General features: G+C 38.9%; 1 protein-coding gene across 1 annotated transcript in view; it reads left to right on the plus strand.

The window, feature by feature from the left end:
- The window catches only part of aass (aminoadipate-semialdehyde synthase), a 59,630-nt gene that overhangs the window by 31,999 nt on the left and 13,267 nt on the right, over window positions 1–14,364 (plus strand). The window contains exons 14-20 of the mRNA XM_034117062.1: window positions 4,476–4,597; window positions 6,580–6,709; window positions 8,291–8,401; window positions 8,698–8,806; window positions 10,014–10,154; window positions 11,227–11,394; window positions 12,120–12,215. Of these exons, the coding sequence (XP_033972953.1) occupies window positions 4,476–4,597; window positions 6,580–6,709; window positions 8,291–8,401; window positions 8,698–8,806; window positions 10,014–10,154; window positions 11,227–11,394; window positions 12,120–12,215 (877 nt within the window). The remainder of the gene's footprint in view (window positions 1–4,475; window positions 4,598–6,579; window positions 6,710–8,290; window positions 8,402–8,697; window positions 8,807–10,013; window positions 10,155–11,226; window positions 11,395–12,119; window positions 12,216–14,364) is intronic.

Consider the following 14,364-nt stretch of genomic DNA (forward strand, 5'->3'; position numbering starts at 1 on the left):
ATTTAACAGCTTTTGCTTCATCCACACTCTCTTGAAAATGTGTGTGTGTCCACTTTAATAGTAGTTGTTGGTATGCTGCAGCTAGCACGGCTGCTACTGTTGTTCCTTTAGCATCGTTAGCTCTGTAGATACAAAATGCTACGTCTCATTAGCGAGCTCATTTGTGTTTTCGGGTTCGGTTAATCAATCCGAAAACAAATACTGCTCTCCAGGAGACACTTTATTATTTTAAATGGCTCCTTCCTGGTGGCTATCATTCGTGTTGATGCTAATATTTTACTGGGAATGACTTTTAAAGGGAGCTAGGCTAGCCATTTCTCGATGTGTTGTGCTAAGCTAAGCTAGGCTAGGCTAGGCTAAACACACAGAGATGAAACTGATCTTCTCTTCTGACTTTTTACAAAAACTAATAATTCATCTGCATGTCCATCATTTAATTGACACCCTCATCAGCCTTCTGTTTCTTAGTAATTTATACATACATTTTAATCTGCTTTAATTAATTTCTCACACACTTCGCTTCCTTTTTACCTCACTGCTGCTCTTAAGACATATTTAAATGAGCTTTATCAAATCTCCTCGGACTCCCTAACCTTTAAAAATGTTTGGTTATACAGATTACTAACTCTCATATTAAATGCAGATTTGCTCAGATTTCTCCCTGAGACTCATATTTAGATTAAGGCCACCTCTAAGACGTTTCTCCTCCTAATTGATCTTGAGTATCATTTTTTTCCAGACAAGCCATGCCACAAATCTTAATCCTCCTGATGAGTTTGGCTCCTTAAGATATGTAAAGTGAGGGCACGTCTCCCTTTTCTTCTTTTTTTTAATTAAGAAGCCGAGGCTTGGCTGCCTTTCGGACCTCATGTCAGACGTCGTGCCCGTCGCATCCAATTAGCAAACCGCTAACGAGTCGGGGGGGTCTGACTCCTTTTAGCGGGGGGTTAGTGTGTGTTTGGCTGGTGGGATATTAATGCCACAGGTCACTGGGGTTGATGCCGTCATTATGGTGTCATTGTTGTTATATTATTATATGTGATGTTATAGAATATGCAGATTAAACTATTCAATAGTATGTAAAGGAGTTGGAATGAGCACTATCTTTAACGGCTGTAAAATGCTGAATTTTCGTCCTTTTTCTTTAAATATCCCCCAAAATATGTGAAAAAAAGTCCTGGAAATACGTTTTTTTTAAATGTTTGATAATCATGTGAAAATGATGTGGAAAGTGTGTGGAAAAAAAATCCCTAAATGATTTGAAAAACAGTAAGGAAAAATGGTCAAAACATATTTTTAAAAAGTCATACTTATGTGGAAAATATCAGAATTTATGGGAAAAATCTCCAAAGGAACATGCGAACAATGTCCGGACATTTTTTGAAAGAATACGTGAATAATTTACAAACAAACAAACATATGATGGTCTTTTAGAATATGATGCGTTGCCGGAGAAATGAACAAGCCAGTATGTAAAGAAAGTAGCATGAGCACCACCCTGTACAGCACTAAAGTGTAAAACAAATGTGAAAAATATCCACAAAAAAGTCTAATAAAAAAGAAGTCTTGAAATACGGGCAGCATGTCTGAAAAACTCATATATGTGTAAAGAAAATCCGATAATTATGTGTAAAAGTCTAATTAATGCCACAGGTCACTGGGGTTGATGCCGTCATTATGGTGTCATTGTTGTCATGGTGTTAGGATAATCCAGCATGCAGAATCACAGACTTTTTAAAGAGAGTCCGGTTGTTTGGAGAAAACGTCTCGATGTAATTAAAATACGGCGAGCTGCTGGTCATTTAATCTCACTGAGCTCGGGATATTTAATCGTTAGTTTGACAGTGGAAGACGGGCTAGCTTCAGGTTTATATATAAATAAAACACAGAAAATATGCCATTTAGAGTTCTTTGTAAACAAAAATCTAACATGGAGGGTGTGGGGGAAACTTCTGAAGCAATTGGAGTCAGGACTCAAAGAGAGATGGAGAGCAAACACTGACGGTTTATTCGGAGCTTCGGCCGGAGAATTCACAAGACATGTCACGGGCCACGGTCTGACCACACGGTTGAGATGCCAAATCAATTCTGAAGAACCCTTCCTCTCGCATGATGTTTTAACTAGTTCCGCTAAGGGTAATCAACATTCTTCATTAGTTAGACTAAACAGCTGAGGACACTGAATCACATTTGTTGTCGCTTATGGCTCGGGGTCATCTACACCCAGAGAAGGAAGTGTTCCAGGTGTCCCACAACAATGACTATCTCTGACCGAGAGTTGCCCCGTCACAAACTGGTAACAACAACTACTTGCTAGGGCAGCCCCTCCTTAAGGGAGATAACGGCTGCTCAAGGTTAGAGCATCTGTGTCAGAGGGTGAAAGAGGACACTAGGGCAAGTTATTCCCTAACAGAGGGAAAGTGCAAAAGAAACGCCACAAAAACATTTGAATGTGCCAAAAAAGAGCCAAGACAATAGACAATTAAAACAAGATAAAATGTGTGAAATACATGAATACAAATTACATATTTGTTTAAAAAAAAGTATCATTATTCGATTTAATAAAAGGCTCTTTAAGCGTTTATTTAAAAGTAGTCAAAGCCATAATGCAGTTTTCTTGGAGCTTGTTAAAGAGGAAAACATTAACAATACTTTTAATATTTAATTGAATAATATATATTTTTTATCATATTACTATTATTATATAAGGGTTACTTTTTTATTATTATTTATTTTAGGACTGCAATTTAAATACATGTATTAATTACTTAGTATTCAAATAAATATGTGAACATATACAACATTATTTTATGATATATGTACATGTATAGAAATATAATTATTACATTACTTAGGCCCCGTCTACACGGAGACGAAAACTAACCGAATTCGATATCAAAAAAGTCTTCCGTCCACACGGAATCGGCTCAAGAAACGTGTCCGTTCACACGAAACCGCTCGACCCGCTGGAGACGCTGTAGTACATATGCCGGGCCTGTAAGTGGCGCTGTACTTCCGCCACAAAATACACCAAAAGCAGCGAAGAAGACCCCCCGAGCATGGTTGCCATGGTTGCCCTTCTGGTTATTCTCCGCGGTGGATTTAGCAACATGTAGTTCATGTAGTTCTCCATGTCCACTTGTTGCTGATGGTTGTGGTAGAGGAGCTGTAGATTTTGCACTAACATCTGTAGCATGGTCAGTAGCGTCTGGAGCACGAACGCAACCCTGTGATCCGCCATTGTTGTTGTTGTTGTTGGCGAAACACATCAGCAATGACGCGGGTGAGCAGGAGAGATGGGGAGAGGCGGGGCTATGGCGTCATCGTTAACAGGAAATGATCGTATAGGGCGTACACACGGAGCCGCAAGCGTTTCGTCCGCAGATCTACCCACTTTGGGAGCCGTTATCGTTATCCGCATTTCCGTGTCGGCCTCGTGTGGACGAACCGTCTATACGATAGAGAACTGTAGCGGATACAACCCGTTTCGTCTCCGTGTGGACGGGGTCTTAGTTGAATACTGGATTAGAGGAAGAAATACGATCATTTTCAAGTCTATAAAATAATTTCAATTAATATTTGGAGTCAAGTCGTTAGTTTGTTTAGTATATATATATATTTATTATATATTCACGAACAACCACATCTGTTTTTAGTTCATTTCTGTTTCTACTTTTTGATTTATCATTTTATTTATTTATTTCCTCCCCCTTCAATCCCGTTTTTTCCTCCTCTTCCTCTCGTGCTTCCTGCTTCATCCTCATCAGTCACATTGATACTGTTTCTTTTAATTAACTGTATTATTATCTTATTGTCTTTATCTTTGCTTCAAACACTGTTCAAATGTTTAACATATCATATAATTCATGGCTTTCTTTGTGGTGTTTCCATCATAATTTTTCGTCCAAATGTGGAAAACACATTGGTCTCGTGTTTAAAGGAATACTTCACACACTTAATTACACTTTGTAAATCAATTACTGTTAAATAAAAAGGTTATTTTTGTCTCGCATGCCTCCACGGTAAACAAAATTCTCGATCAAATCATCCGGTAACAAACCCTGAGAGAAGTCGTGCAGAAAGTCCAATTTATCCAATATTACCCTCACCAAACTCATGCATTTTCACTCAAAGCTTACTATTTAAGACCCTTCTGCTAAATCATTTTCAGGCACACTACACCCCCTAAGATTATAGAACTTAAACTGACTAAATTGATTCTTCTTTTACACATAAAACGACATTTCTTTCAGTGATTATAGCTAAGAAGGAGTGGGTAATTCATCTTTCAGTTTGTGTGTACAGACAGAGAGATCGAAATACCGTTTTCCACAATCCCAAATACAAATATATATAACATATGTATATCCTATATATACACAATCAACAGACACATTTATAACATCAGTGGGTCTCAGTGTGTCATGATGTGTCTCTGAGTCGGTGTGTGTGTGTGTGTGTGTGACGTCCTGCAGAGAGAAGGCTCAGATCATGAAGAAGACGGGGATGAGACGCGTTCTGCTGCTCGGGTCGGGGTACGTCTCCGGACCCGTGGTGGAGTATCTGACCCGAGACAAGACCACTCAGGTCACTGTGGGTGAGTTGATTAGCAATCATTCACGCTGTCAAGAAAAGCAAGACATATATTAAAATGTAATTCACGCCCAAGTTTAACCATGTCAGATATACAACAACGTCACCAATATCAAAATGATTGTATGCCTTTATCCGGCCACTTTTAGAGCTAATGCTAGCTGCTTTCATTGGGAAAGAGCTGGCAGGACACACTGAATTCAAGCTAAGTTTTTGTATTATTAATCATGCCACAACAGTGGAAATACATATTTATTGTTCGGTATTTAAATACAAATACAAATATGCTGTTCCTGTATTGAACTGCCACAGAACACCAGCTGCTCACTTTAACCCCTGTGGCATGAAAAGTGGAATTAGCAATCAGAAAATCTTAACATCTATGTTTACAGAAAATGTATAGATGGATACATAAATAAAACATTGTAATATTTAGCGAACCAACCACCTTTCAGCCACTAAATTAGTCACAGCTTTTGCTTCATCTACACACTCTTGAAAATGTGTGTGTGTCCACTTTAACATAGTAGTTGTTGGTATGCTGCAGCTAGCACGGCTGCTACTGTTGTTCCGTTAGCATCGTTAGCTCTGTAGATACAAAGCTGAAAACAGTCTTTCTGAGAAATGAAACGGTGACTTTTTAGAGACACGTGGTGCTTACAGGACAAAGCTGCACACATGGGATGAGGTCATAGAATATGATGCTTTACTGCAGATTAAACTAGCCAATGGTATGTAAAGGAGTTGGAATGAGCACACCCTTAAACAGTCGAAAAATGCTGTTCTTTTTCTTTAAATATCCCAGAAATATGTGAAAAATACCTGGAAAGGAGTTTTAAAGATGTTTGAGAATCATGTGGAAAGATGACTTTAAATTATTTGAACGAAATGGTAAGAAATTATATTTAAAAAGTCATTATGTGGAAAATATCAGAATTTACGTGGAAAATCTCCAAAGGATCATGACGGAACATTTCCTGATAGAATACGTGAATAATGTACAAAAAATGCTTCATATCCCAACCTTAAAGGGGACCTATCAGGCAAAATGCACTTTTTGATGTCTTTTATACATAAACATGTGTCCCCGGTGTGCCTAACCCAGAAAATAAAACCCTCTCTCTTTTCCTCCGGACCCAAATCTCTAAAAACGGGGCTGATCCAGATTTGCGTCCGATATAACGTAATATCTGAAATGTGGACCCACGGCCCTATCAGAAACGTTGCTATCAGAAACAATGCCCGACTGTTTTGGACGTAATATGGTCGGTGTTTACATTAGCATCGCTAACACTCAGAGCTAACCTGTACTGGAGAGCATGTGTGTGAAGAAGTAGGAAATCAAAAGGAACTCACCTTGTGGTATAACCGGCAAGAGAGAAAGCCTTTGAGCTCCATACTGTTTCAGAAACAATCCTTGATAATCCATGATATGGCATTTCATCACGGTAGTATTTAGTTTAGACAGTAGCTGCCGGGTCCCGCATGAGCTCAGACCCCTCCTTTTTTATTAAAGCTTTATACCCCAAATCAGCACTTTTGAAGCAGGAAGTGAAATAGAGGGATATGAGGCATGGCTAGAATGGGTGATCTGTTTGGTATTTTGAGCAAAACACTTCATAGACATGTTTTTTATATATTTTTATAGATCTGAGACCTATGCTATTGCCTAAAAATGGCATGATAGGTGACATTTAAACAACATTAAAAAAACTTTAAAATGCTGAAAAAGAATCCCTAAAAATAAGTCTTAGAAATAACAGAAAAAATGTAAAAGAAATCCTTAAAAATGAAAATTGTCGGAAAAAGGGTTCATCAAATAGCTAAAAGAAATTCAGATAATTATGTGAAAAACGTGGAAAAGTTTTTTCAAAAGACGATGCAAACAAATGTCCCAAACATTTCTGAAAGGAGATGTGAAACATTTCCAATAAGAAAGAATCTAAGACCTTCCATTGAATGTTTTTGTTGTGGTTTACCTCTCAGCGTCGATGATGCTGCGGCAGGCGGAGGAGCTGGCGGAGAAATATCCCAACACCATCCCCGTGATGCTGGACGCAGGCAGTCAGGAGGGACACCTGGACTCTCTGGTGAAGGACCACGACCTGGTCATCAGGTACTCACTCATCTCCTCCCTTACTGTTGGGAAAATACTGAATGTTCTCCTTCAATCTGAGAGTAACATGATAACAAAGGTATCCCAACTGTAGCTGTGAACATGACAAGATGTATGATTACCTAGAAGAGCATCAGGACTGTTTGAGGCATATGATAGCTATGTGATTAACATGATGATTCAGCCTCTATGGAGATAGACATATGACAAGCATGATCATTTCTGACGTGGAGCTAATCTGAAGTAAACATTGAATACTGCTTTCTATTCCTCCATCTTGTGACTGTGTAACTCCCTCTCTTGGATATCAGCATGTGAAGGACACTGTTCAGGAACTAGTTGATGCTCTGTATGTGATGACTACTTCCATTCTGGAGAGGATCACAAATACATGGATCCTGAGACTGAAGCTCAAGCCGGGGACCAGTGATTAGAAAAAGTCAGAATTTTGAGAGAAAGTCAGAATTTTGAGAGAAAGTCAACATTTTTAGAAAAAGTCAGAATTTTGAGAGAAAGTCAACATTTTTAGAAAAAGTCAGAATTTTGAGAAAAGTCAGAAGTTTGAGAGAAAGTCAGAATTTTTAGAAAAAGTAAGACTTTTAAGAAAAAGTAAGAATTTTTGAGAAAAAGTCCAAATGTTGAGAAAAAGTCAGAATTTTGAGAGAAAGTCAGAATTTTTAGAGAAAGTCAGAATTTTTAGAGAAAGTCAGAATTTTTAGAAAAAGTAAAAAAAAATGTGAAAAGGTAAACGTTTTTGAGAAAAAGTAAGAATTTTGAGAAAAAGTAAGAATGTTTTGAAAAAGTCTAAATTTTTGAGAGAAAGTCAGAATTTTGAGAGAAAGTCAACATTTTTAGAAAAAGTCAGAATTTTGAGAGAAAGTCAACATTTTTAGAAAAAGTCAGAATTTTGAGAAAAGTCAGAAGTTTGAGAGAAAGTCAGAATTTTTAGAAAAAGTAAGACTTTTAAGAAAAAGTAAGAATTTTTGAGAAAAAGTCCAAATGTTGAGAAAAAGTCAGAATTTTGAGAGAAAGTCAGAATCTTTAGAGAAAGTCAGAATTTTTAGAGAAAGTCAGAATTTTTTGAAAAAGTAAAAAAAAATGTGAAAAGGTAAACGTTTTTGAGAAAACGTAAGAATTTTGAGAAAAAGTAAGAATGTTTTGAAAAAGTCTAAATTTTTGAGAGAAAGTCAGAATTTGTGATTTTCAGGAAAAATAGCAAATTTTCAGAAAAAAGCCAACATTTCGAGAAAAAACTCAGTATTTTGAACATGATTACCTAGAAGAGCATCAGGACTGTTTGAGGCATATGATAGCTATGTGATTAACATGATGATTCAGCCTCTATGGAGATAGACATATGACAAGCATGCTCATTTCTGACGTGGAGCTAATCTGAAGTAAACATTGAATACTGCTTTCTATTCCTCCATCTTGTGACTGTGTAACTCCCTCTCTTGGATATCAGCATGTGAAGGACACTGTTCAGGAACTAGTTGATGCTCTGTATGTGATGACTGCTTCCATTCTGGAGAGGATCATAAATACATGTATCCTCTTCTTCCTCCTCCTCTTCCTCCTCAGCCTGCTGCCCTACTCTCTCCACCCTCTGATAGCCAAACACTGCATCAGGAGGAAGGTGAACATGGTGACAGCGAGCTACCTGAGCCCCGCCATGAAGGAGCTGCAGAGCAGGTGAGGAAACAGGAAGTACTCTAACCTTTAACCATGTGATTTAAGGTGATTTGTGAAAAACACCTGATCAATTAGGAGATCTTTCAATTAAACAAATATTGACTGAATGTTTTATTGAAATGGAGGAGCTTTTTTCTAAGTGAAATCAGAGCAAACTATTTGTATGTATTGTTTTGTCGTCTATCTGGCAGGTTACAATTTAAATTGATTAAAATCCCTGAAATCAGTGGATGCTGAAATGTAATATATATATAAGTGTGTGTGTGTGTGTGTGTGTGTGTGTGTGTGTGTGTCAGTGCGGAGGAGGCGGGCATCACCATCGTGAACGAGATGGGTCTGGACCCCGGCATCGATCACATGTTGGCCATGGAGTGTATCGACAAGGCCAAAGCTGACGGCTGCACGGTGAGTACACACACTCACACTCACACTCACACTCACACTCACACTCACACTCACACACACACACACACACACACACACACACACACTCACATACAAGACACACACACATACACATTACACACTGCAAAGACACATACACACACACACACTCACACACACACACACACTCACACTACACAGCACAGACACACACACACACTCACATACCACGCACATACAACACTCACATACACATAACACACACGCACAGACCACACACACAGACACAGACACAGACACAGACACACGCACAGACACAGACACAGACACACACACACACACGCACAGACACACGCACAGACACGGACACAGACACAGACACACACACGCACCGACACACGCACAGACACAGACACTAGACACATACCACACACTCACGACACAGACACACACACCACACACGCACAGACACACGCACAGACACGGACACAGACACAGACACAGACACGCACAGACACACGCACAGACACACGCACACGCACAGACACATGACACCACACACACACGCACACCCACACGCAAGACACTTAGACACACCACACACCTCCACAACGCACACCCACGACGCACAGACACACGAACTACACAGACACAGACACACACACATCACATACACACACACTCACATACACACACATACACACTCACATATACACATACACATACACATACACATACACATACACATACACATACACATACACACTCACATACACATACACATACACACACACTCACATACACACACACACACTCACATACACACTCACATACACGTACACATACACATACACATTCACACATTCACACATTCACTCACACACACACACACACACACACACACTCACACATTCACACACACTCACACATTCACACACACTCACACACTCACTCACACTCACACTCACACTCACACTCACACTCACACATTCACACACACACACACACACTCACACACACACACAGTGTCCACATTGTTCATATTGCTTAATTTTGGAAGTCTTACGTTTTTTTAATGTGATTTTTTTCCGTCCTGTTTTTATGGATTGTATTTCTTTGTCTCCGGTTAGGGTCGCTCACTAAGACACATCCCAATCCAGCATTAAGATACACTTTAGAGACAATAGCTGACTGGTAAAAGACTAAAATGATAATAAATGTTGTTCAGGTGGAGTCGTACAGCTCGTTCTGCGGAGGTCTTCCTGCTCCCGAGTGTTCGGACAATCCTCTCCGTTACAAGTTCAGCTGGAGTCCGTACGGAGTCCTTCTGAACACCATCAGCCCCGCCATCTTCCTGCAGGACAACCAGGTACAACTCAGAGATTCAACTTCAATGGTTTCATTGTCATATGCACAGAAGCTACAGTGTAGAAATGACAAAAGTACACATCCTTTACTCAGGTAGAAGTACAGATACTCGTGTTTAAAAATACTCTGGTGAAAGTAGAAGTACTGACTAAACTTCTTTACTCAAGTAAAAGTAAAGAGGCTTTGAAATGTACTTCAGTAAAAAGTACCCATAACTAGCAGCTGTTTTAAAGAGTACCTGACCTCCCTTTATATTAATAGAACAATAATGTCATTGTTAGCTAATGAATGTTTTCCATGCTGAACAACGGCAACATGACAACGTTTTCATTGGTCCTTCTTCTTTAGAGAAGACCAGGAAATGATGGATACACGGATCGTGTTCAAATCAATAGGCACGCAATGACTCTAAATAATAATGATCACGCCACCAAACACACATTCAAACTAAAGGAACCAGCCTGTTTGGGAAATGTGAGAAGTAGAAAGTACAGGTATTTGTGTTCAACATGTAAGAAGTAGAAAGTACAGGTATTTGTATTCAACATGTAAGAAGTAGAAAGTACAGGTATTTGTGTTCAACATGTAAGAAGTAGAAAGTACAGGTATTTGTGTTCAAAATGTAAGAAGTAGAAAGTACAGGTATTTGGGTTCAAAATGTAAGAAGTAGAAAGTACAGGTATTTGGGTTCAACATGTAAGAAGTAGAAAGTACAGGTATTTGGGTTCAACATGTAAGAAGTAGAAAGTACAGGTATTTGAGTTCAACATGTAAGAAGTAGAAAGTACAGGTATTTGTGTTCAACATGTAAGAAGTAGAAAGTACAGGTATTTGTGTTCAACATGTAAGAAGTAGAAAGTACAGGTATTTGGGTTCAAAATGTAAGAAGTCAAAGTAAAAAGTTGTCAGAAAAATAAAATAAGTAGTGGAGTAAAGTACTGATACCAGAAACATGTACTTAAGTACAGTAATGAAGTATTTGTACTACACTACCTCCCACCTCTGACAGTGTAGAAATGGCAATGAAATTATTTGTGTGTGTGTGTGTGTGTGTGTGTGTGTGTGTGTTCCAGGTGGTGGAGATCCCAGCCGGCGGCTATCTGATGGAGTCCAGCACCTCCAAGGATTTCTTCCCGGGGTTCAACCTGGAGGGATTCCCCAACCGAGACAGCACCATATACGCTGAGTCGTACGGAATCCAGAGCGCACACACACTGATCAGAGGGACACTGCGCTTCAAGGTACACACACACACACACACACACACACACACACACACACACACACACACACACAGTGATCAGAGGGACACTGCGCTTCAAGGTACACACACACACACCAACTCATGCAAAACACAAATGGTGCACCAAACCTAATTTCAATTCAATATTTTGATTGATTGATTAGTTGTAGTTTTCTTTCATACCAACCACTGTTATACAGGGTTCTTACGGTCATTAAAAACCTGGAAAAGTCATGGAAATTCAAAATGCTAATTCCAGGCCCTGGAAAAGTTATGGAAAACAATATTTTTCCCAAAGTTTTGGAAAAGTCATGGAAATTTAACAAAAATTGCATCAAATATAATTTATATTTTATCTAATCGCCGAAATAGTAATACTATAACGATAATAAATACTGTATCGTATAGTAATGAAACGTAAAATGGCATTTAACTGACGAGGTATTTTGCTGGTGAGAGATTTTAGTTGCTTTAGCGTGTAGAAGCTAGCATGTTTCATATGCAGACCTTATTTCCCTGTTCCATGTGGTACCGCTGAGAAAGAGTAATTTTTTTGGTCATGGAAAATTAGGTAAAGGTCCTGGAGAAGTCGTGGAAAATCATTGAAAATCATTGGTGAAAACGTGTATGAACCCTGGTTATAATGCATAATCCTGTTTGCCCAGTATGTGTTGTTTCTTGTGTCCCTGTAAATGAGTGTTTGTATGTCTCTCTGTCCCTCAGGGCTTCACGAAGGCCATGACTGGCTTTGTGAAGTTGGGTCTGATCAACAGTGAGCCGTGTCCCGTGCTGCTGCCCACCTCGCCCCCTGTTTCCTGGGTAAGAAACCCCCGAGGATCCACCAAAGCAAGCTGCTGTCTAGAGAGAATGATGAGTTATATGAGTTCAAGATTCAAGGCTTTCATTGTCATTAGCTACAGTTCAGAAAGAAACACAATCGATATGAAGTCTTTTAAGATATTTTCTTTTAATGCTTGCAAGCATGACGACTCCTTCTGCGTGTGACAGACTCTCTTATAGGGAAACATCAAAGATAATTTACAAAGAACAGTTTGGTTTCGCAGATTCCCCCCTAGAGCAAATGTCTTCCTGTAGTGTCATGAAACCCTCGTGAACAAATGTTCTCCTTTCAAGTGTTTTAAATCCTTATGTCTTTTCAAACTACTCATTGGCTCCTTGTTTTTCTCCTAGCTCTTTTTTAGCTCCTTGTCTGTCTCCTAAAGCACATCTGTGTTTCCTAGTTTGTATCCTAGCTCCTAGTCTGTCTCCCAACTCATTTTTTACTCTTAGTTTGTTTCATAAAACTATTTCTAACTCCTAATCTGTGTTTTATAACCACACGTTGGTTCCTTGTCTGTCTCCTAAAGCTCACCTGTGTCTCCTATCATGTCTCCTAGCTCCTAGTCTTTCTCTTAAACCTCATTTTTAAACCTAGTCTGTCTTCTAGCTCCTCATTAGCTCCTTGTCTGTCCCCAAAAACGATGTTGTGTCCCCTAGTTTGTCTCCTAGCTTCACTATAGGTCCTTGTTTGTCTCCTAAAGCTCATCCTTGTCTCCTAAAGCCTTTCTGTGTCTCCTAGCTTGTCTCCTAGCTCCTAGTCTTTCTCTGAAACCTCATTTTAAATCTTTAAGCTCATTTGTCTTCTCAAACATAAGGATTTAAAACACTTGAAAGGATACTACGTAGTTAAAAGTTAAATTTCATTAGGATTACATTTTATTAAGCTTGTTTTTACCACTTTTTAATACAGTACAATATATCTTTCAGTCACATTCACATGTTCAGGTTTTACAGCTGGATTAATACAATCCTGAATAGGTTTCAAGTATCAGTCAACCAGTATCAGAGTACCACTCCAGGGCTAAAAATATAATAAATAAATGTAATAAAGATGGCCTACCTTAGAAAATAAGAAAGATAAATAACAAATAATCGCAAATAAACAAAAATAATAATGATGGAAAGAGAATACAAGTGACATACAAAGGTGTTAACAGTTCTACTGTATTCAGGGATGCAAACTTGTCACCTTTCGGCGAAATTCGCCGTTTTGATTCCAAAATAGGTCGTTTGTGTGATTCATGTAGATCTGCAATAAAAATATTTTTGGGGTATGGGGGGGGTCTGGGACCCGGAGTAATCTGCGGCCGCGAGCTGTTATGTGCCATCATGACACGCATGGTGTTCTTTTTTTATATATTATAATGAAGCGCGAGCACAAGTCTTCCTGCCTGTCAGCTCTGCTCCGGGATGAGGGTCTAGCTTCAGCAGCTACATTACCTACGGTGCGTTCGTTAATATTAACTGTGCGGTCCAGAGTCACTGTGGCACAGACTGGACCGCTGGTTAGAACGGGGTGTTCGGAGCAGCAGAGCGTGATGTGCACTGAAAAGTGTTTCTGTCGCAATATTATTTAATGAATCGTTGAGCTAGCTAACTAGCATACATTGTCACTATCTGCTAACGTTAGCTTTAGCCTTCGTTTTCAAATAGTTTCTTTCATAGCCTATAAACGGAGGTGGTATAAGTATATTGTACTTGAGTAAAAGTAGTAGTACTCAGATCTTGTACTTGAGTAAAAGTAGAAGTACCAGAGTGTAGGAATACTCTGTTTCAGTAAAAGTCCTGCATTCAAAATGTTCCTCAAGTAAAAGTAGAAAAGTATTATCATCAAAATATAGTTAAAGTAGCAACAGCAAAAGTAGTCATTGTGCAGATTGGTCCATTTCAGAATAATATATATGATATGTTTTATAATGATTGATCATGAAAGTGTTCTCAAAGCTGGTAAAGGTGCAGCTAGTTTGAATGACTTTGTATACTGCAGGGTAGCTTGTGGATTCACTCCAGGTGGAACTAAAGTCTGATTTAACACTTGATTATATTTCACATCATTCATCCATATCTGTGAAGTAACTAAAGGTATTAAATACATGTAGTGGAGTATAAATACACCATTTACCTCTGA

This window comes from Trematomus bernacchii, unplaced genomic scaffold (genome assembly GCF_902827165.1).
Source record: "Trematomus bernacchii unplaced genomic scaffold, fTreBer1.1, whole genome shotgun sequence".
In the NCBI taxonomy this organism is placed as follows: Eukaryota; Metazoa; Chordata; class Actinopteri; order Perciformes; family Nototheniidae; genus Trematomus; species Trematomus bernacchii.